The 24902-nt window shown below is 40.6% G+C and overlaps 1 protein-coding gene across 1 annotated transcript in view; it reads left to right on the plus strand.

Annotated features, from left to right (window-relative positions):
* EPB41L4A (erythrocyte membrane protein band 4.1 like 4A) overlaps positions 1-24902 on the plus strand; it is a 253773-nt gene that overhangs the window by 118761 nt on the left and 110110 nt on the right. The window contains exons 3-4 of the mRNA XM_007451202.1: positions 16540-16591; positions 23169-23247. Coding sequence (XP_007451264.1) covers positions 16540-16591; positions 23169-23247 — 131 coding nt within the window. The remainder of the gene's footprint in view (positions 1-16539; positions 16592-23168; positions 23248-24902) is intronic.

Consider the following 24902-nt stretch of genomic DNA (forward strand, 5'->3'; position numbering starts at 1 on the left):
ACAGAAAGCCCTGTTCTTCTGGTTTAGGGTGTTTTATTTAAGGCAACTTTGCTGACACTGGTATTTAAAAATGTTTCTATCTTTCTGCTGGGGAATTTTCTACGTCCTGGGGCAGAGCACCCTAGAGTTTAAAAGGGTGAGAGGTGCCTTCCTGCTGTAAATGGGAAAAGAGGGCTGTGAAAGGGGAGGGCAGAGGGGAGAGCTGGCAGGACCTCTCATCAGGTCTGTGCTCACGTAGATCAGGTCTAGAAAGAGTACGTGTGTTAAGAGGGTAAATCCTGAGAGTTCTCGTCACAAGGAGAACCATTTGTTTCTTTTCTTCTCATTGTGTGTATATGAGAAGATGGATGTTAGCTGAACCTTTTGTGGTGATCATTTCACAATATAGGTAAATTATACCATTGTGCTGAATGCCTTAAACTTACACAGTGATGCCAATTATTTCTCAATAAAAGTGGGAAGAAAAATGTATATGGAAGTTGAGAATCTGGGAATTAAGTCCCTTAAGACTATCTGTTGTCTTTGTACCCTTTAGGAAGTCCTCATGGTTGCACCCCTGAGGTGCCTGCCCCTCTGTCTGAATACCTTAGTGAATGCCTCCACCCACGCGAGGGTGTCATCCTTAACTCTACTATTTCTCCTTCTCAGAGCTAACCCATCACCAGGTCCTGTCAGTTCTACTCCTTAATAACTAGCACAACTTGTGTGGTTCATCATCCAACCCAGGGTACTTTTGAGAGTAAAAAGGGTCACTGTTTGTAACTAAGCTAGGACAGCAGTTGTCAGCAGGACTTATGGTTACCTCTTAACCTCCCAGCCCTGAATCCTGGTTGAGGTGCTTCCTGGTGGCTCAGTGGTTAAGAATCCGCCTGCCAATGCAGGGGACTCGGGTTCAAGCCCTGGTCTCGGAAGATCCCACATGCCGCGGAGCAACTAAGCCCGAGCGCCACAACTACTGAGCCTGTGCTCTAGAGCCTGTGAGCCACAACTACTGAGCCCATGTGCTGCAACTTCTGAAGCCCGTGTGCCTAGAGCCTGTGCTTCACAGCAAGAGAAGCCACCGCAATGAGAAGCCCACGCACCGCAACGAAGAGTAGCCCCCGCTCGATGCAACTAAAGAAAGCCCGCATGCAACGAAGACCTAATGCAGCCACAAATAAATAAATAAATAAATAAATTTATTTATTTATTTATTTATTTATTTATTTATTTATTTATTTAAAAAGAAAAAATCCAGCACGGGAGCCTGGATTTCTGCAAAAGCTTTCCGACTGGTCTTCCTGTCTTTGCTCTTGCTCCCTCCCATGTTGTGCCCCCTGCAGCTGCGGTTTTCTTTCAGAAAGACTACTTTAAGGATGTCTCCTCTGTGGCTTCAGATTCTTTAATGGGTCCCAAAGGGAAAATTCAGGAATTCCTTAGCAAGGATTACAAGGTCCTTCAAGAAATGTGGCCCTTGGTTGCTCTAGAGCTTTTCTTGCATGGTAATTCTTCAGTCCCCCACCAATCATCCTCCCCCCAAACCCACACTCCAGGTACATGAAAGCTACACTCAACTACCTGCAGCTCCTTACCTGAACTGTAGTGTCTCCGTGATGTACCTGCTGCTTCCCCGGCCTGAATACCCTCCTGGTCTTCCGCGCCTCATTTTTACCTGTTGATCGTGCTCTTCCTTACCACCTGATTGAGCAGTCTCTGATATTAGTCTCCTGAAGCTTTCTCTCACCCCACAAGTGCCCTAGGCTAACCCCTGTCGTCACACACCGCAAGTCCCACATTGTATTTTTCTCTTAAGTAATATCCCCCACTTGATTGGAAACTCCTTGCGGGGTCGGGGGAGGGCTTATGTCCTGTTTCTCACTCTGTTACCACCTCTGCCACTGCCAACTAAGTGATCTCTCACCTAGACAAATGGCAGGCCAGAGAGAGGCCTTGACAAGAATGCTTCTGCCTTGCCTTTCTGTGTCTGTTTGCTGCCTCCTTTCCCTGCTGTTCTTTGAATTTATTGCTTTGGTTCTCTTAAGAAAGACCTCTGCTGCTGTTTATTTTAACCAGACTTCGGAGATATATATATCTATATAGGTATGTGTGTATTTTTTTTTTTTTAAAGCTTTACTGAGATGTTAGGAAGTTACGTTGGAAGTATCTGGAATTGCAAGAAATTGCAAATACATGCTATCCTTAGTGTGCTGGCAGCTACTGGGTGCTGTTGAGAGTATTCCTCTCTAGTAAGAGGTAGCGTAGTGTGTGGTAGAAGGAAGTGTATGAGGATTTGAGTTCAGGTAATGACACTGGCGGCTGTATGGTTGTGGGTCCCATGGTTTTTAAAAATTTGTTCATAATAAACTATTCTTAATAAAACAGGTTTTCCTCTTTCTCTATAGCTGTTGAACAGTTTCTATTAAGAAGGGAAGTGATGGTGCTTTTCTGGAGCCGGTTTCCATTCAGAGTGGGTCTGATCTCTTCTGAGCCCAGTCATGTGCTGCATAGTGAGAATTCAGGAGCTGGCCTGCTGGAAAGAACCCCAGGAAGTGCTGAGAGAGGAGCCTGTCCACCTGCCAGCTGCTCCTGCTTTCCTCCCTGCTCTAGCCCTTAGGGAGAAGCAGAGCTTGCTCTGATTGTTTGTTGTGTGTGTTGATTTTGCCACGGTTTCATAAATGCTTTTGAAGGACCTAGATTTGTCTAGAGTTGGCTCCATGGTGTATCTTGAACCTAACCCTCTTGTAGTTCTTTTTTTTCTCTTCCTTTTCCTTCAGATGTTTGATCATAATAGGCACAAATGTGTCTTCCATGGGTCATGTATAATAAAATATTTTACCCTGCAGCTTTCATAAACTTGTCTTCCAGCTTTAGCGAGTTGAGGCACCGAATTCTATATTTCTTCATTAATGGCACGAGTGTCTTTTTCTTTTTTTGTAAACCAAAAAATAGATTAAAAGGAGAAACACTTGGACATGATAAAGGTACAAAATACTTTAAAACAAAACTATCCGGAATGGCACAAACTTCCCTGTATATACATATCCACATATATTTGCATATATAACAAAGTATGCAGGTATGCTAAGTGTTCTTGTCAATAAAACAGGTTTTCTGTGACCAGTTTCTGTGACCCACACCTGCTTAGCTATATAAGTGCATGAGAAGAATATTGCTGATTTCCTTACCATGAAGATTTTATTAGATTTTCCTTCTACCTGGTTAACTCAGAATGAGCTATACAGGATGGAATTTCATATAGTTGATTGGCTAATGGAAAAGCAGCAGTTTTAGAGTTAATGATTCTAGACATTTTCCTGATTATCATAGGAAACTAGGTTTTTTTTTTTTAATCTAGTGTTTTGATACAAACCTCTGATACGTTGACCTTGATTTAACCTTATTCTGAATCTTAAGCAGATTTTCTTCATGAATATAAAAAGAGATTTGATTGGGATGTTCCAGAAGCATACTGATAAAATGCATTATATTATTTTCTCTAGAATTTCATAAAATGTCAAATATATTGCATGTGCTAAAAGCTAAGATGACTAGTTTGTCCATTTTTGTGTGACCTGTTCTAGTGGGAGAGATGCTTCACGAATTGCTCAAAGTTGGGCAGGTACTTTTTGGGGCGACAGAGGCAAGACTTACCCACTTTCTCTTTTGGACTGAATTTTCAAAGTAGCTTTTTGAGTTAACGAAAGTAGGCCCTTTAAAAGCTGACGGTACATAGGAGCTTAATTTTTTCTTGCTCCAATGTTCACCACTTTTTTGGGGTTGCAGGATATTTTATAGAGAATATTCACTTAGGAAACTTCTTGTTTGCAGTGTGATATCCTTCCTCTCATCAGTGCCCCTGACCTGGGACTGTGAAGAGATAAGAGCATTTGCTATTTCTCATCTCCGCTGAGTCATGGAGCAAATACTTACTGGGTAACCACTGTGTCTCAGCAACTAGGGTGCAGTGGTCGGCAAGAGACAAGGTCCCTGGCCTTAAGGAGTTTATATTCTAGCGAGAGACAGATCGTAAATATGTTTTCAAATATCATGTAGTGATGAGTGCTTTGAAAATAATATAAGATGTGCCAGAGTGACTGGGAGGCTCCTTCTGTTGAGTGGTCAGAAACAGCCTCTATGAGATGACATTTAAACTGAGACTTGAATGGCAAGAAGGGAGGGGCATGGCAGGCAGAAGGAACAGCTGTTCAGTGGCCTAAGGCAGGGACAAATATGAAGTGTTCTAGAACTGAAAAAAAGACCAGTGGTGCTAATAGTAGTGAGAAGGTGGGTGACAAAGTGGCTGGCAGGCAGGGTCTGTATTACAGAGTGCCCAGCAGCCTATGATAGGCTGGGTATATGGGAATCTATTGAAAGTTGAAGCTAAGAAGTGATGGGACCTGATTGAGGAGCTGGATTTTGGGAGTGGGGAGTCAGGTGAAGCTTGAACAGGTGAAGCTTCATATGCCCAGTGGACATCCAGGTGGAGATGTTAGGCTAGTAGTTGGGCTCCTGAGAGGTTAGAGTCACACTTGGGAGTCCCTAGGTTTTTAGAGTCATGAGACTTTAAGGTTTTTAAGGTCATTTAGGGAGAAATAGACTGTAAATGCAGAGAAGAGGGGCAGGGCTGCCATGTACATCTTTGCCCACTGTGTAATTCAGGCCTCTGGAGTTAGGCACAACTGTGTGTAGTGGTGCTGAATAGGAGCTCCAGGTCCTATTTACTGCATAACCCCTTGGGTTGGCTTGGCTTCTCTGTGACAAATTACATGGTTACTTAAAGCCACGTTTACATTCAGTTAGTAGAACAGAGTTTAAAAACAAACTCTAGTTTAACCACCTGTGTATTATTTCAGTTACTACAGTTTCAGAGCGTGGCAGATTTAAGATTTTATTTCAAGATGAAAATGATTCCATAGTCTAAACCATGATGCCTCACTTATCTAGATGTTAGAAATGTGTAGGTAGCAACTTCAGTTATCAAAAATATAGACAAAACTTCTTGAAGAAGAACCGAAGTCTCTTGAGCAGCACAAAATTGATATCTTAAAGTTCACTCACAGCATTCAGGACTTTTCTCATAGAATCTGTCATCCTTAAGACATGTTTGTTTTTATTTTTAAGAAGAAATCCAGGGGCTTCCCTGGTGGCGCAGTGGTTAAGACTCCACGCTCCCAATGCAGGGGATCCGGGTTCGATCCCTGCTCAGGGAACTAGATCCCCCACGCATGCCGCAACGGAGACCCGGTGCAACCAAATAAATAAAAAAGAAGAAGAAATCCAAACTCATTTGTGATTAGATACACTGGCCCCTGAGAGATTAGGACAGCCTGTTAGATGCAATTGTAGAGCAGCCTCACTGGAGATAGTCGTGGCTTGGCAGGAAGGCATGTCCAAGGGATGATCCGTGGGCTTCTAGGAGATAGAATAGTTGGTCCCTATAATCCAACATAGTTCTATTAACAACCAAAAAACCAACTCATGTCTGACCTCTTTATTTGTGATAAAACTCGTATATTTAGAATTCAGAAAGATATACAGAAAAGTTGATATATTTGTGGATTAAATGAAAAAATGATGGTTAAATTGAAAGATAGTTTAGTTGGTTAAGCCTTAAGCAGACAGAACTGACTTTTGAATTATATCAAATTAGAAGGAAGTCTTTAGGTATGTTCCAGGGCTTACAGTATTGATATCAGGACCTGGGATGAAGCTATGGAGGGCTAGGGCATGCTCACCAGGTTCACAGATGATTTAAGCACAGCAGGAAAAGCAAGCATGTTGTATGCAAGAGTGAGGAATCAAAGAGATCTTGATGAATTGGCACATGTTCCTGTTAATCATGGCTGTAACAAGCCACCTCAAAATTTAGTGACTTAAGGCAGCTCCGGGAATTCCCTGGCAGTTCAGGGACTGCCAAGGACTCTGTGCTTTCACCGCCAAGGGTGTGGTTTCAACCCCTGTTTGGGGAACTAAGAATCCCACAAGTCATGTAGTGCAGCCAAAAAAAAAAAAAAAAAAAAGCAACTCTACTCATAAACCTGTGGTGAGGACAGGACTTGGCAGGGACAGCTCAGCTCTGCATCACTTAGTCTCGGCTGGAGGCTGAAGTTATCTGAAATCTCAGCCATGTGTCTGGTGGTTGGTGTTGGCACTGGCTTGGGCTTGGCTGGTGGTAGAACACCTACCTCTGGACTTTACATGTTGTTGCTTGCCTTCCTCACAGGGTAGAGTTTGGGTTCCCAGGGTAGGCATCCAGAGGAAGATCAGGAGGGAGGGAGGGGCAAAAGCAGTATCACCTTTTATGGCTAAGCTCAGAAGTCAGAGAGTATTACTTTTGCTGTATTCTACTGATTTGAGGTGAAGAGAAGGCCAGCCTGCATTTAAAGAGAAGAGAGATTAGATTATCCCATTTGATGGGAGGAGTGTCAACTAAATTTGCACACATGTTTTAAAGCATGAGAGTCTATTTTCCAGACAAAAATTATTTCTCTTCCTCCTACATATAAAATTCACCTATCCCTCCCAAGGCCTTCGCAAATCTCATTTATTATGACATTGGACTCAGACTTAAGGTCCAAGAGCCCATCAGGCAGACTCTTTGGGTATTGTTCTTCAAGTTCAATCCCTTGAATATAGTTCCTCTTGATCTGAAGACCTGTGAATTAAGAGGGTGAGAAATATATATCCACATTCCCCACCACCATTCAGCATATAGTGATGGGACACACATGGGATAGGATAAGTGGTATAAAAGTTGCATTTAGAATAAGGGAAAACAGGAGGCACATAGCAATCACTAGTCCATAACAGTTCTGAAATCTAGCTAGGCACATGTAGCCATTTCTTTGATTAGAGCTTGGTCTTACTTCTTGTGACAGTTGGCTCTGCCCTCTGGGCTTTTGGTTCTGTTCTCTGAGTTTTCCTTCCCTTTCTATAAAAGCAATGTATGTTTGCAGCTGAGTAGTATTTTCAGTCTGCTTTTTGCCTGATGAAGATTGGGGTCCAAAGACCTATTTTCAGTGTGTAGGATCTCTGTCCTTTCAACTCTAGCTGATATAATTCCTTGTTTAAAAAAAAAAAATTATTGGGGCTTCCCTGGTGGCGCAGTGGTTGAGAGTCTGCCTGCCGATGCAGGGGACACGGGCTCGTGCCCTGGTCCGGGAAGATCCCACATGCCATGGAGTGGCTGGGCCCGTGAGCCATGGCCACTGAGCCTGTGCATCTGGAGCCTGTGCTCCGCAATGGCAGAGGCCACAACAGTGAGAGGCCCGCATACCGCAAAAAAAAAAAAAAAAAAAAAAAAAAAAAAAATTATTTATTTATTATTTTTGGCTGCGTCAGTTCTTAGTTGCGGCACTCGTGATCTTTCGTTGCGGCACACAGGCTTCTCTCTAGTTGTGGCATGTGGGCTCAGTAGTTGTGGCGTGTGGGCTCAGTAGTTGCAGTGTGCAGGCTTAGTTGCCCTGCAGCATGTGGGATCTTAGTTCCCGGATCAGAGATCGAACCCGCATCTCTGCATTGGAAGGCGGATTTTTAACCACTGGACCACCAGGGAAGTCCCCTGATAGAATTTCTTCAAAGAACTTTGTGGCTTTCTTGTGAATCAATTTATAATCAGCTTTATTAGACAGAGGCAACACTGACAAATCGCTTTGAAATAAGCTCTTCTATACCTTAGATTCCTTGTAAAACTTTTGGGAAACAATGCCCTTAAGATTCTTAGATGACCTTTTCTTAGTTTATGAGGCATCATATTAGATCTTTTGAAGACTTAATAAAGTTTTACAGTTACATTCATAATTTCCTGGCAGCACTCTGGATTCAGTCTTTGCCCAGGAGCCATTTCTTAATTGTAGCATCATTTGCCTTCTGATAAGTCTAGGGGTGAGAGAATTTTATTTCAAGCCTAGTAAGTCCTGGATCCTTTATATTTTACAGTTTGTTTTCAGCTTATCTCTTTCCTTTTAGATTTCATTGTCCGGGGCAAAAGAAGTCAATCAGCACTTTCCCCAGTCCGCCTGGAAATCTTATCTGGATCATCTAGTTCATTAGGTGCATCTTTTATTTTCCATGTTGCCCCAGGCAACAGCACTGCTAAACTTTCTGCCTGAAGAGTCAGGTCTTCTTTCTTCCAGCTTCCAACAGCTTTCTCTTCGCTTTCCTTTAGGCCCCCTTGAAGGCCCTGAGCCTTCCACTAACAGTCTCCTTAAGGTCCTTCCTGCTGCCTCATTCTCAAAACACACAATGGAGAGTGAAGGGGAGTAGGGCCAGATCATATGTGGCCTTATACACCATCGTAAGGACTTTGGATTTTAGTTGAGTAAGAAGGGAAACCACTGGAGGATGTTGAGAAGGAGAATAAACTGATCTGATCTTCATTTTAAAGCATTCCTTTAAATGCAGAGAAGAAGGGATACCATTAATGGAGTTGTTTAAGAAATCCAGGTGAATGGTGATGACTGCTTGGACCTGGGAGTGGTAAGAATTTGACAGATCCTATTTATATTTTTAACATAAGCCAACAGGATTTGCAGATTGATAGAAGAGATAGACGATAAAGAGGCATTGACTGGAGCCAATGGAAGAGTTTTGTACCATTTACTGAGATGGCGAAGACTGCAGGAGAACAGGTTTTTCTGGGAGGGAGTAGAATCATCATTTCCTCTTTGAACCTGGAAACTTTAAGATTCTAATAGGCATCTTAGTGGAGATGTCAAGTAGGCAGTTGGCTTCAGGGGGCAATTCTGGTCTGGCCATGCATTTGGGAGTTGTCATGTATAGATGTCATTTAAAGCCAGGAGCCTGGTTGTAAGATGTGAGCCCAGGGCAATCCAGCCTTTCCTGGTTAGGAGACAGTGAACAATCAGCAAAGGAGATTGTGAAGATGTGGCCAAAAAGGTAGGAGGAAAGGACAGAGGGAGTGGTGTACTACAGACCACATGACAAAGGTATTTCAAGACAGTGGGTGAAGACTCTTCACCTGTCGTTAGATTTAACAACTATTGGAGGTCATTGTAGTAGGAACTAGAGTGGGTTCTAAAGTGGACTGAAGAGTGGGTGAGAGGCCTTAGCCCTTGGATAAGAAATTATGATCACATTTGGGAAAAATAAATAATGAAGACTAGAGAACAGTTCACATAGCAGATTTATTCCACTTGAGTGAAGGCATAGTGAGAGAGTGGAGATGGTATGTATTTTGGATACAGGCATATTTGAGTTTGAATCTCTGCTTCCCAGTTGGCCCATTGTGGAACTTTGGGCCATCATTCTATCTCCATCTATAAAATAGGGATAAAAGTACTTTTCTTAAAAGGTTGTCAAAAGGATGATGTGAAAAAATAATATGCAAAACATCTAGTACAATGCCTGGCACAAAATAGGTGTGCTAGACATGTAAAATACCATTTTTTTCATTTTTGTTTTTTTCAAACTACAAATTAGACTTTTCCATGACCCTTATTTTCTTCTCTGGGTATTATTGGTGTGCTAGAGCAAATAAGGATGTTAACCCATAACTGAGACTGTCTAGTCCACCCCACTACACTTTTAGTCTTCCTTTTGGCTTGGTTGTATGCTTGGCCAGTGGTATTAGGATTAGAGGAAATGGTACTGACCCATTGTCAGGAGACTTGAATGATTCCCTGACTCATTGGCAATATGACCTTGAACACATCACTAGGCCTTTCAGAGACTTAAATACCCCATCTGTAAATAGGGACTCATAATCTAAGCTCTATACTCTGTTTTTTTAAAGTCTTCTCTAACCTGAAACTACTCCCCAAATTACCACCATACATGAAATTCCCAACACTCCCCATATGGCATTTTATAATTTAGAAAATGATTTCATATTCATCGACTCATAACAAGCCCTATCAACTAATTTATCTGCCCAGTACTGTGATGTGAGGAAAAATCAAACTTCTGTTCTCCTTGAACCTTTTCAATTGAACCAATTAAACGAGATAACAAATCCAGAAATGGGCTTAGAATAGTTCCAGACATATAATGAGGCCAATAAAGACAAGCTACAGTTGTTAAATCTCAAAGTAAATTCTAAGTTTTTGATTAATGGGCCATGTCTTATATCTCGCCATGTCTTTGCATCTGTGCACATCCCAAAGTAGATAGGACATTGCTGGGTATAGAAGGGATACATCCAATAAATCAATACTGACCAAATGAAAAAAAAAAAGAGGGGGTGAGAGGAAGTAGACTATAGAATTTTTTCCCCAGAGATTTGATTTAAAGTACAGAAGTAAAATGGGCAGATATAGGGATCAAAAAGGTGTGTGTGTGTGTGTTTTAATATGGGAGAAATAAAAGCATGTATTCAGCCAGGAATGATTCTATGGAAAGGGAAACTTTGATGATGCAGGGAAGAGAGCAGAAAATTGCTGGAACCAAGTTCCTGAATAGATGGGAAGGGATGGGCTTAAGTGTAGCATGGCCATTCATCCACAGTAAAAAGGCAGAGAGAAGACAGGACACCAGCACAGATGCAGGCAGGTTGGTAGATGCTGTGAGAATGCATACATGTTCTCTCCTCATGGCTTCAGTTTTCTAAGTGAAATAAGCAAGATCATTAGCTGAGAGCGAGAAAGGGGGAGGAGAAAGTGTGAAGGAGTTATCCAGGCAGGTGAAAGAATAAAATATTGTAGGATTCTGAGTGGTACCAAGGGTTCCCTTGGGTTACTGATAATGACTTTAAAGTGAGCCCATCTGTGATTGTACAATTTGAGTCTCCAGTCATGGTCAGCCTCTCAGGTTCTGGCATGGAGAAGGCAGAGAGTTGGCGGGTGTTTTTTTTCAGTGGATATCATGGAGGGAAGATCGTTCAAGGGAACTGACGACAACTGCGACTGAACGAAGATAATGGATCGTGAGCGAAGTGAGGACATGGGTTGGGGCAGGGAGGAGAGACGGTGAAAAGGTAGTAGGATCTCTGACTTGTGTATCCTGGTGGAATCAGCAGGGGTGAGCTGGGAAAAGAGGAGTTGGTAGTGAGTTGAATGTACAAATCTTGAAATTGAGATTGTGCCTTCCTATTAGGGCAATATTCTTGAGAATGGCTTGGTTTGAATGTAAGATGGAAGGGGCTTCAGTTCCTTGGACCTGCTGTTCTGTATCTTGGGACAAGTTGTTTCATCAGTGGTTCAGTTTCCTCATTTGTCAAGTGGTAATTATAATAGTTCCTAATTCATTGAGTTATTAAGAGGACTAAATGAGTGAATGAATGTAAAGTCTTCAACAGTTCCTGGCACATGGTAAGCGTTTAATAAGCAGTAACTGTTACCGTTGTTACTTCTCTAGGTCTTAGGTGGTGCCAGGGTCCATGTGAAAGAACTGAGGAATAGTCCCTGGGACCAGTGACACTTCTTGAGGAGCCAGGTCCAACAGTAATTAATTGGAATCCATTTTTGTTGAAAAAATGGGGCCCAGTTACCACCCCCCCCACACACACACACACTTCCCTCAGTGTTGGCCTAATGGCAAGCCCTGGTTTCTGTCCCTGCTGTGAGTTAGCTCTGTGACGGTGGTTTTACCTGAGGTCCTGAGGCTTCTGTGATTGATACCGAGGAGCAAATTAAAACCACGTCCTGTGAATGTTGCTTAGAGGGCCTGAGATGTGTCTATACGGGGGCACTGGAAAATGGATGTGGACAAAGCACAAATAGCTATCACCACAGTCCTGGATTTCTGGGAACCTATGTGCAAATTATGTCAAGTCCTAGAACTCCCCAGGAATGAGCCATAGTATCCTTTTTTGAGATCTGTTTGGCTCCATTGTCACTTATAGATTGTCAACTTTTCATTCTCCCTTAGATCAAGAAGTTATTTTGTTATATTGGTGAAGACTGTGTGCTTTTAAAGTCTTTTTTTTTTTTGATCTACAAGAAACATTATTAAATATCATTGTGGTATTCTTAGATTCTCCAGAGGTGAGTCAGAATTATACTCAGTGTTAAATAAGATGCAGCAAAGCTCTTTTTATTTGATGCTGTCCATGCTTTATGTAAGATGTTTAGGGCTTATTCTACTATTAGAGCTCTAGGAGACTCCAAAAGAACAGTTGACAAATGGAAGGTTGGACCCTGAATTTAATACATATCTTTTGAAGATTAGGATATTGGTTTACTGGACAGCGTTAGAGTTTTAAAATCTAATTTTGAGACTGTTACCTAGGAAATTGATGAAATCGAGACATGATCAGCCAGGGTGGATAAAAGACGCTCAGGGCATTTAGCCAAGACTGTCAGAGAGTAAGAAGGAACTTGTGCCCATCTGTCATTTCTCTTCGGGTTGCATAAATGCCATTATTAAGATTGACAGGACTGAAGAGGTAAGGCCACCTAACTACTGGACTCCTGCACCCTGACAAAGAGTCATTGCCAAGGAGGGCTTGTCATCTTGACTCCTCAGTGATTGGGTATTGGGGTTACAGTTTGTTAACATTCTCCTGTGTTAGGAAGCCCACTGTAGAAATCAGGATGAGAGAGAGAGCAGAGTCTGTTTTGGTTAATTGTCACCTTATCTTCCTGAAAAATAGGATCTAATTCAGCTTGTGAGGATATACAGAACTATAGGATATAAGTTTGAAATAGGAGAGAGAGAGGAGATGGGGGACAGGAAGGGGGCAAGATGGAAAGATTTTCCTAGAGACTGAACGGCTTGAATGTTGAGAGATGATGAGAGAGATGGGGGCTGTCTCTCCTCGTGACCGTCTAGGTAGCAAGCGCATTCAGGAAAGCTGTTCTGTAGCCCAGCATCACAGTGACCACTGCTCAGCTCTCTGCTTCTCTCTTTCCCCCAACCCAGGACAGAGGGGAAGACTGAATGGGACATTGCTTCTGGAAGTCCTTCAGGAACATTGATTTCTTAGCTGCATAGTTACTAGTTATCGGGCAGCACTGATTTCAGGAAGTCCTCAGCTATAAAGGACTTGGAGTATTATGTTCTATGTTGTTACTTAAAAATGGATCCATTAGCTTTAAGAGCAGTGGAGCTGTTAGATATCATTCTTATAAAAACTTAGGGCTGTGTTCTCCATTTCTATTTTGGGAAAGTTTTTTTATTTGCGAGCATGCTGTTCAAAGGTTTTCTCTTCAATGATGCCTTCCTGTACTTACCCTGAAGAGCTCATTTTCTTTTTACATCATCTTTTTATCTCATATGTATTCATCTTATACACATGATCATCTCACCACATTATATTTCAACTCTGTGTCTATGTGTCTCGTAAACTGTGGGTGCCCCACGGTTAGGGAAAAGTTTCAGTCATTTGTGTTTTCCTACACTCCCCAAGACAAGATCTGACATGACATATAAAGAATATATGTAGTGGGTATTCCACAAATGTTAAGTGAATGAATGGTATCACAGTTTTAGAGCCTACATCCATTCTGGATATAGGTGAATATTCTGAATGTAGACCCTAAAACTGAAACTGGGATACTGTGTTCATTGGCAAATTCTGTGCCCTTTTTTCTCACTGGTGATGGAGCAGCTGCCTGATGTGTTTCATGGTGATCACACATGTGCTGTGTTTGATTGCTTGTTGATAATATGTGGTGACAAGTGCCATCATGGGATGGCTGCTTTGGTTCCAAGGTCATTTCTTTCCTTTGGTTGAGCGTAAGTGGGTTTTACATTTTAAATGCTAGCTTATGGAACCTGGTGGCTCGTGTTTTATTATGTACGTTCTGGGGCATTTATCATTGTCTGACCTCTGTAACCCCTGGTTTCCATTTAGATCAAATGCAATGCGTGCGCGGCAAGCGCTGGATTGATACTTAGCGTATCTAATGTGCAGTGAGCAGCCTTTGGCCGAGCCTTGACTCTTCCTTTTTTGCTGCAAAATTGTAATTTCTAACTCGTCTCAGAAACTTCATTATACTTTTTCACCTCACAAATCTGATTGCTCTCAAGGAGAGATTTATTTTAAAAGTGTACAGACTATCATTAGGTGAAAAATTTTAAGAGATTAACCAATCTTTTCTGTTACATTTAGTTTAAAATTTCCTTCTTGTTTTCTTTACCTGGCTTTTTAATGACTGAAAATCATTCTGGAGGGGAAAACAGACAGACAGTGATTTGGCTTGAGGAAAATGTTTGTAAAGTTTTTTGGGGGGGAGATGATGATGTTAAAAGGAGACTGACTCTCCTGCAATTTCTGTCTTTTACTAGTTTCAAGATGAGATTAGGCAGAGGAGGAAGACCAGAGGCCTCTTCCCTCCCCTCCTTTCTTGCCCCAAGCACTTAGTGCAGTGTAAGGCCTAGTATTATGTGTGCCTTGACATCTGGAGAGAACTGGGAAGGCCTCTCATGGCCCAACTCCAAGTCTCCTCCCAAAAGTGCTCTTGTGGGTAGGGTCTCCTCACCAAATAACCCTCCGGGACCCCAGCCAGCTGACATCTTGGTTTTGGCCTTGGGAAACCTAGAGCAAAGAAACCAACTCATCTGCAGACCTTGGAGTTAATTAAATGGGTGGTGGTGTAAGCCTCTACATTTGTGATAACTTGTTATGGCAGCAATAGAAACCTGATGCAAGTGTTTATGGTTGAGTGTGTTTCCCTTGGTTTTATGTTACTTGAAAAATCCAGGGATAGTCAAACCCTTTTGTTTAACATGAATTGCAAGAAACAGTCCACCCACCTAATGTTTCCATTTTGTGGGAAGCAGCCATAGCTTTATATACCTAGAGGAAGGGGTCTGCTCTGTGTCCAACACACAGCTGAGCATTTGAATTGATTTTACTTGATTTGGATGAATCAGTGTTTCCCTGGGAACCATTTATTTTAACACCAAAGCCACATCTTTAGCCACTGTGGGCTTCAAAAGAAGTTCACTAATTATGGCCTCTTCTTCAAATATATCTTTTTTACTTTAAAAGTGAGTGTTTCTAGACCTTCAAAAATTGAGACGTGATAAGGAGCGGAATAATGAACGTGTGTCATAAGTTGCTACCCATTTATGTTGGTTACCTTTTGAAAAAGTTGGGAAATCTGAAACTGCTCTAGGAGTGGCAAATAGTGAAGATTATGTGTACATGAATAGAGTTAAGTATTGTAATAAAATCTTACAATAAAATGATTATGACATTCATTTAGGATGAATGAATTTTATATGTAATTAGGAATAAAAGGTAAGGGGATTTTATAAAATATTATAATTACTGCTGCTGTTATATAGCAGAGCAAGCATTTCTGCCCTTAGTGGAGGGGCAGGGAAAGGGAAGCTGGGCAGGAAGGTTCTCTTAGACTCCTTTTGTGGCTTGTGATTCTTGACCCAGTGCGGTCAGGAGAGTGTGAATGATTTCACCAGGACAAACACAAGAGTGCTAGGAATGAAGTGGCTCAAGGTGGACCAGCTCCTACCTCCCTGCTCTGAGAATTGCTCCTTATTCATCTGGGAACATGAGAAAATGGAAACTGGTTAGCTCAGTCCTTGGAATCTCCAGCATTTGGCCAGAACAGCAGGGTAAAGGTTGCACCTTGCCCACCACCCCCGACTTCCCAGGCAGTGGAATCCCTTTGACTGTGTGCTTCTGGGGGAGTCCCGGGTGTCCCCTTTGTACTTGGTTTGCTTCTCCCCTGTGCTTCCTCCACGTGAAGATGAGGCAGAAGGCTTGTTTCTTTTTCTTTCAGTGATTTTATTTCACAAAGGTGAGATTTAAAGGAAGGCCTCTCCACAGAGCCCCCAATTCTCCCATCACTGTCTAAAATTCTATTCATCAAAAATTAATTTGAATTAATGAGCAAGTACCTTAGACTGGCTAATGGCACTTATTAAGAATGACCATCACACCTTAATAATAATCATTACTAGCATGTGTTGCATGCTTAGTGTGAGCCGGGGGCTATTCTGAAGACTTTGCGTGACTTAATTGATTTAATCCTCCTAGCAAGCCTACAAAGAAGGTTCAGAGAGAGAGGTCCAGTAACTGGTTCCAAGTTACATGGTGATAATGAGGGGAGAGCCAGGACAGAATCCAGGCTGGTCTGCTCTGGGACTCGAACCCTCAGTCACTGTGCTGAGCCACCTCTCCTGGATTACTTAATGAGGATTTGATTTGATTTGGTTGCTTTCTTCCTTACATCTAACAGCAATACCTGTAAGGGATGGGACTGGACATGAAAAGAGTAAAGATATTTTAGGGGTAGGCATGTCTGTAGGGGAATTGTTATAGGGACTCTGGAAAGAGATTGGGGGGCATTCTCTGCAGCCGTTGTTTTCCCACCAGAGGTGGTAAGAAGCTCACTCACTAGCATCTTGATGTTACTGATCTTATAACCAGTATGAGAATTCAACTAAGAACCCAGCATGGGCTCTCTCCTGTTTCTCTTCTCTGCTTCTCTCCAAACACTGACATTTTTCTTTTCTTTTAATGTCCTAGCAGCAGAAAACTCTTATGTAAGTTTATGTGTATATATCATAAATGAAATGTTTTACTTATTATTTAAATGTTATTTAAAAAAATAACACTTTCCAAATACGCTTGAAGCGAAGGCCAATGAAAAGCAACTAATTTCTGTAATTACCCTTTTCTTCCTCACACAGTATTGGCTGGATCCTGCGAAAACCCTAGCTGAACACAAAGAACTGATCAACAGTAGGTATTTGATTTTAACTTTGTTAAAATTTGAAAATAATATAATGTCCATGATTAGATGGGTGCAGAAATAGGCTTTAATACTGCGTAGGTGAATATTAGCACTTGAGTGCCAGAATATGGAGATGGGTGTTAGTACGTCGCCAGGTCTCTGCAAACTCTGATTAGATTTGTGTAGATAAAGACTCTGAGTGGATGTGAGTATTGAATTTGGATTTTGTGTGCACCTGGCCTGGACTTTTGTCTCTGACTTTTCCACTGTCTTTAAAATTTCACCTTCAGATAGAAAAGGCAGAGGGGCACTGGTTTGAAAAAGAGGTGGACATTCGACCTTTTAAAGTGCTTGGGTTTCTTAGGTTAAGGAGTGATTTTGCCCTTCACATTATTCAGTTGGCTGAGTCCGTAATTAAGGAGTGCCCTCGTAACCTGAAAGATTGCTGTGGCTTCAGAAAGGACCCATCTGTTTTGGTTTTAGTTTTATCAATATGCATCTTACTAGGTGACTCAGAGTCTAATTAAGGTTATATTCATTAACGTTAACTTCCATAACGCAAGTTTTTATTTATAAATGTGCATGTGCACACACACTTGCAGCCCTTAAGCACGCAGAAGAGTAGTTATTTTTAAATCGTCTTTATTAAAATTATGGTAAAATATCGGTATATAACATAAGGTGTACCACTTCGACCACTTGGAGGTGTACAATTAAGCAACGTTAAGTACATTCACATTGTTATGCAACCATTACCACTGTCCATCTCCAAAATGTTTTCCATCTTCCCAAACTGAAACTGTATCATTAGACCATTTTGCTTTAATGTACAAATTATTGCTAATAAGATCTAGTGGATTCTTCTGGCCTTTCTTACCCCCATTCTGAGTCTGTACTTTCCATGTGTATTGGCTCACTCCCTGTGGTAAAATGGGTCACATGATGCTTTACGGACCCCAAGGATGGGAACCGAGCTGTGCCTCAGAAAGGAACTGGGAGCTAAGAACTGCAGAGCGAACGGTCAGGGACTCAATGAGTACTGTTTCTCTGAAGATCAGCATCATTTTTGTTTCTGTCTGTGGCCTGGCTCTCTTTAAGCCTCCTCAGTTTCCAAGTTATAGCTCTAGCCACAGGCAGAAGTGCACTGGCTGTCTCTGAATTGCAATTCCGAATTCTAGGGTGGGTATCGGACCAGCCCAGTTTGAGTCAGTAGCTCACTTCAGTCCTGTCAGCCATGTCTAGGCTTTTTGCAAGGTCAGTGCAAACATAGCCGCTAGGGGCCAGCATTCTGGATGGGAGTGGACAACAGGTTTCAAAGATGGGGCTGGAGGCCTCTGAGATGAGAAAGAACCGTCAAAATATATACCTTAGACATCATCAAGTTCTGCCTACTCAGCCTACACAGGAGTAAATCCTAATCAGAAACAGCTTATGACCTGCCATGGATGAGAAGCTGCTTGACAGCAGAGGGATGACTGAAGTCCGGACCTTCTGACTTCTAATACCATGTGCTTCTTGAGTGAGCAAACTGCCCACTAAAGGCTGAGGGGAAGCAGGAGGTTCATGTGATTAGATGTGAGTGCAGATAACTTCCAAGAGGTATCCTCGTGTGAATGGTAGGCACTCCAATTTAACAAGTCTCATCCCTTGGGATCTAGAAATCTGCACTTTTCCAAAATATTCAGGTATAATAATAAATACAGTAAATATCTGTCTTGTCCATTTGAACCACTTACTTTAAAATTACCAGTTCAACTAGAAATATGGTACAGACGAACTGGTTTGCAGGGCAGAAAGAGAGACACAGATGTAGAGAACAAACGTATGGACACCAAGCAGGGAAAGCGGTGGGGGGGGGGCGGGGGAGGGGGGTGGGGTGATGAATTGGGCGATTGGGACTGACATGTATACACTGATGTGTATAAAATGGATGACTAATAAGAACCTGCTGTATAAAAAAATAAATAAATAAAAATACCAGTCCAAAAATTTCAGGAATTGTTATTTTAAAACAAACACAAAGGTTTTTTATAAGAAAAAAGTTGAGATTTCTACCCAAATGATGAAGAAAAATAGAAATTATTTTATTTAAGGTGTATTATTCAAGTGTTCCTAAGAGCATTTGAAGTATCTATTTCATTACATGGCATGAAATATTATGTTTAATATCTATAATCTGTAATGCAATTACTTTCTCATCCTAAATAAATGTCATCCTATTAAAAATTTGACGTACAGGAAGAATAAAACACTGGTATTACAATTGAAGAGACGTTATGTAAGTGAATAATGCATAATTTTTTATCTCATAAGATAGTTTGATAATTAATGAGGGAGAATGGCTCTCACATCTCCAGCAGAGAAGCCAGAAGGAATATCTGTAAAAATGACAGAATATTTGCTAGTTGCCAGGATTCTCATAGGTGCATTATGATTTAGTTATCCTGAGCTAATGCGAGACTATTATCATTAAAGGCCTTGAAATTAGTCTTCACAAAAGGTAGATTAGAGGATTCCCACTTTCTGGCTTCTATTTTGCTAGAGTAAAACAACATTAACTTACTTTACATAAGGATTTCTTAAAGGTAGACTCTGTGGCAAGACACAGATCAAGATGATAATCTAGGAATTTACTTCATCAGCACCTGATATTTATAGTCAGTCTTAGGCTAGGAAGCCAAAAAATACCTGGGTAGACATATCCTCACTCCAAAATCTCCATTTCTCTAGGCTTTGATTGATCTATAAAACAGTGATGTGTAGATGAAGTATTTGCTTACTCTAAAGGTGTTATAATATTTTCCCTGAGAGCCTGTATGGAACAGTGGCCAGCAGGCACTGAACTCTAAGTACTAGCAAACGTGGTTCTCATCATTGGGATCTTGGGCGAGTTGCTTTACCTCCTTGGAGCTTTTCCTGCCTTGCATATGTTACCAGATGCTTGTTGGGAATCAGATGTTTAGGAAACATTTTTGCACATTATCAAATACAGTCGAATAGTAATTTATATATTTGGACACCAGACACTTTGTATGTAAGTGGGAAAGGGAGGGCTGATTTGGGCCAAAAGTCCTTAAAGAAAATTAGTCCAAACTGTTTTTAATTATATATTTTTCAAACTTCTGCTTAACTGCTCATCACTAAATACATTTCAACTATCTAGGCTTGATCAGTAGGGTGCAATCTGTCATGTTCCAGAGAATAAAAGCAGCTCTGGAGTCTGGACAAGGCCTTCCTCCCTTTGTGCACCATCTCAGCAGCATCTGTGCTCCTTCTGCCCCCAGATGCCAGCCCTGGTGTCCTGCAAGTGCAGGTGGACACATCTGCTCAGTGACACAGAGTTTGATTGGCACAGATCAGCAGCAGGTGGACTTCCTGGCTTTTCTAAATATTTAACAGTCAGTGCCTCCTTGACATCTGTGTTCAGGGGTAGAGGTCTGTCACAAATAAAATAAGGAAACACAGAACTGGGACATATGGAATCAACTCTAACCGTAAATTGTAACAAAGTTTCTTTCAAAATGTAGTTTCTAAAAAAGCTCCAGCCTAAGGCGTGCCTTACACAGGAAGGCTTAGCTTAGGGGAGCAGGGCGAGGCCTTAGTGTTGCTTGCCTTGTGTGTGCCAGGAACAGGGGTTTTATACACATAGCTTGTGTGTCATAATAATAATAAATAATAACATAGTTCATATTATTATAAGTTCATTATGGCTTTGTTATCTGTTGTTCTATGTAACTTCCTCTCCCCAGCTTCTAAATTTGTGACTTCATTTACTTAGTTAAAAATGAAAATAAACTGTATGTCTGTTATACAGTATCAGAGACTTGGGATAACAGTGTATGGGTGGAAGTATTTTTACACAGGTGCCTGTTTCATATCTTTTTTGTTTGTGTGGGAGAGCTTTTGTTGGAGAAAATAATTAGAAACTATGACCACCGATTGGTGCGCCAGGTAACAAATCCATTTTAAAACAGATTTAATATAAGATCTAGTTACCACATTGCTCAGAAGTATGCAGTTTTGGAAACAGTGCAGGTTCTATTTGTACCTTCTGAAATAGAAATATTCCTAGTGAAAATATAATGTGGCTGGCAGACGAAGGGGCTTGTGTCCTCTTGCACAGTATGAGTGTTTAATTATATTTTATATATTCCCAGGTACAATTCCAGATTTTGTTTCATATATATTTGGTATTTATGCACGTAGTTCTTCTGTGTGTGGTAAATGACTGAGATGAGAAATGTGTTCTTAAATATGTAAGAACATATTTTTAGATTCAGAAAAGTTTAAGAATGAAACAAATATTGCTCCTAATCCTACCACATTGCCTCACTGATAATTTTATTTTTAAATGGTAAGAGATATACATGGTAAGAAATTTCTGACTTATCAGTTTTGCTAAAAGTAGAATTTAAATGTTCTCACCGAAAGGAAAAGTTAGTGTGTGAGGGGATGGATGTGTTAATTAGCTTGCTGGGGAGAAATGCTTTCACAATGTATACTTTTAAATATCTTATAATTTAATTTGTCAATTATACCTCAATAAAGCTGGGCAAAAAAAGTTTACAGCCCCTCTTCCCAAAGTTTGCCACTCTTGGTAATTTCTTATGCATTCTTCTGTTGGGGTGTGGGCCCATATTTTAACAGATAACTTTCTTTTACACACAGAAGGAGTCATATTTCTGCAGTCAGAAATAGAGCTTGGTGATCTTTTCCCATCAGTACATAAAGTTCCCCTCTGCCCATTTAAATGGTTGAATGGTACCCTGTGTATGTCCTGTGGTTGACTTAAATGGTCCACCTGCTGCTGAGCATTTAAATTGTTTCCACCGTTTTGCAGATTTGGGGGGGTACTTTTTGCAATACTTAGTGGTAGGAGGGTGGTTTTTAAAACTATTCATTTTGTTTATCAGTAATCTTTCTTCATTATGAAAAAATACATATGTTGTAGAAAATGTGAAAAATGGAAAAATTAGAAATAAATAAAACTTGTGCTTATCTCACTAACCAGAGATGAGAACTGGCAATATTCTAATGTATTTGGTCCTGTCTTTTTTCTTGTGTTATGAGCACACAGACCCATACTACATAGATAACTACATAGTTGAAGCCTTACTATTGACCAATTCTGAACCCTTGTTTTTTCATTTTTCATTTTCTGTCTTTAGAAATTCTTGGTGAGTGTAATTTTTTAAACAACTTTGTTGAGGTATCTTTGACATAAAAATTTTGTGTATATTTAAGGTGTACAACTTGATGTTTTGACAGACGTATGCATTGTGAAAAGAGTACCACATCAAGCTAAATAATTTATCTATAACCTTGACATAGTTACCGGGGTGGGCATGGGGTGAGAAGATTTAAATTAAGATCGATCCTCTTAGCCAATTTCAAGTATATAATACAGTAGTATTATATAATAGTTAACTATTGTCCCCAAACTCTACATTAAATCACCAGAACTCATTCATCTTGCATAACTGACACTTTTTACTGTTTGACTGACAGCTTCCCATGTCTCCCTCCTCCTGGCCCTGGGCAGCCACCATTCTACTCTCTGCACTTAGGCATGTGACTGTTTTAGATTCCACATATAAGTGAGATCAGGCAGTATTTGTTTTTTTGTGTCTGGCTTTTTGCACGTAGCTTAATGTTCTCCAGGTTCATCCATGTTGTCACAAATGGGAGGATTTCCTTCTTTTTATGGCTGAATAATATTACATTGTGTATGTATATCCCATTTCTTTGTGCACATTCATCTACTGATAGGTTGTTTCCATGTCTTGGCTTTTGTAAATAATGTTGCAGTGAAAATGGGGGTGCATACATCTCTTGGAGATCCTGATTTCAATTCCTTTGGATAAATACCCAGTAGTGGGATTGTTGACTCATATGGTAGCTCTGTTTTTAACTTTCTGAGGAACTTCCATTACTGTTTTCCCTAATGGTTTGATCAATTTCCATCCCACCAACAGTGTACAAGGCTTCCCTTTTCTCCACATCCTCATCAACACTTTTGTCTTTTTTTTTTTTTTGTGGTACGTGGGCCTCTCACTGTTGTGGCCTCTCCCATTGCGGAGCACAGGCTCCGGACGCGCAGGCTTAGCAGCCATGGCTCATGGGCCCAGCCGCTCCGCGGCATGTGGGATCCTCCCGGACCGGGGCACGAACCCGTGTCCCCTGCATCGGCAGGCGGAGTCTCAACCACTGCGCCACCAGGGAAGCCCCACTTTTGTCTTTTTGACAATAGCCCTTCTTGTAGCTGTGAGGTTGGCATCTCACTGTGGTTTTGATTTGCATTTTCCTGATGATTAGCCATGTTGAATATCTTTTCATGTATCTTTTGGCCATTTGAATGTCTTCTTTGGAAAAATGTTTATTTAGGTTCCATTATTTTAATTGGGTTATTTGTTTTTTTGCTATTGAGTTGTATAAGTTCCTCATATATTTTGGATATTAACCCCTTATCCAGTATATGATTTGCAAATATTTTTGCTGAGTGTAATTTTTAGTAGTTGTGTAATATTACACTACTACTTTGACTAATTTATAATGTGAAATTTAATTTCTATTTCTTATTTTTAGCTGGACCTCCGTATACTTTGTATTTTGGTATTAAATTCTATGCCGAAGATCCATGTAAGCTTAAAGAAGAAATAACCAGGTATAGTACTGACTTTGCTTTTGATCAGTACATGTATGACATATACAAAAGGCTTTATTTAAAACAAATTGGGGTCAAATATTTGGATGGATGTCTGCAGGCATTTTGTAATGGGACTCCTGTGAGAGTTAAATTTAAAATAACATTGCGTGAGGCAGTTCAGTGTCTGACGATAGATGTGTTTGAACAATGGACTGGACCTGGGTGACATGATAATAGATTCTGCATCTGCTGTGATGGGATATTTCTGTACTGTTACTGTGAAGGATGCATTCAGTCTTTGTAGTCCTGTAAACATAGCCATCTGAACTGTGTAAATGGAGGATATATATTTCTTAAAATTTATTTTATAGAAGTACAGTTGATTTACAATGTTTTGTTAGTTTCTGCTGTACAGCAAAGTGATTCAGTTATACATATACATATATATTCTTTTTCATATTCTTTTCCCATGATTTGTTACAGGATATTGAATATAGTTCCCTGTGCTATACAGTAGGACCTTGTTGTTTATCCATTCCATATATAATAGTTTGCATCTGCTAATTCCAAACTCCCAATCCCTCCCTCCCCCACCCCACCTCCCCCTTGGCAACCACAAGTCTGTTCTCTATGTCTGTGAGTCTGTTTCTGTTTCATGGATAAATTCATTCATGTAGGGACAGTATTTTGATGCTGAGTTTGCATACGTAATTATAAACTTGAAGAGCCACTCACTTCTCTTTAATTGTTGTAGCTTAAATATCAGCTGTTCAGGGATTTCATTCATCTCTATGGAAAATGAAAAGATAATTGCTTTTAGTATTAAGGGAGAGAAAAAACCCAGTGTTTTTTAATGCATTACTTTACCTTTGTCATCAAATATCTTCTTTCAGTTAAGACAGAATTTCTGATTCGTATTGATTATATTGTTAAAGCAGCCCACACCAGCATTTGAAAATGGCTTATAAAGAGCAGACAATAGCATTATGTTTTCACTTATTCCACTAGTGACCTGCCTGCATGTGATAGCAAAAACAGAAGCATTTTCCCTAACTTAACTCTAAATGGTCAGTTTTCCTAGTGAACCCGTCATTGGCTTGAGTAAAGCCTAATGCATTGCTCAGAAAATTGGAAATCATCTCCCTGATAACGTAAGACAGTCTATGGTCTTGTTTCTATTCTATCCTTTCATCTTTTTCCTTAGACTTTCTTTTGTCTTGATTCTGCACTGCACACAGAAGAGTGAGAAGAGGGTCAGCTAATCAGACCTTTTCTCTTCCGCTCTGAAGTGCTGTAATTAGGCCTCATTTGTAGAACTGTGCTGACATCTGCTTTGCGTCTCCCATCACCACGTTGTTAGCAAGCACTTGCAAAGGCAGGGCTAGAATTTCATGAAGAGTCTTTGCGTTCAAGAGGGATTTCTGAGTTGAGGGCTTATGGGGAAACTGAGTCCAAGTGGTATAAATGCACATTTATATCTGTAACTCATTAGGGAATTACAGGGCACAACATTTTATGAAAATACAAGGAAAGTTCTTCATTTTGAGGTTATCAATAACCTCTCTGTGCTCAGTTTCCTCACCTGTAATATTGGAGATGTACCTGTCTCGTAAGGTTTTTGTAAGCATTAAATGGAATAATGTTTGTAAAGCTCTTATAAGTTGGTTGTTTTG

The sequence above is a fragment of the Lipotes vexillifer genome, unplaced genomic scaffold, assembly GCF_000442215.2.
Source record: "Lipotes vexillifer unplaced genomic scaffold, Lipotes_vexillifer_v1.1 scaffold91, whole genome shotgun sequence".
Lineage (NCBI taxonomy): Eukaryota > Metazoa > Chordata > Mammalia > Artiodactyla > Lipotidae > Lipotes > Lipotes vexillifer.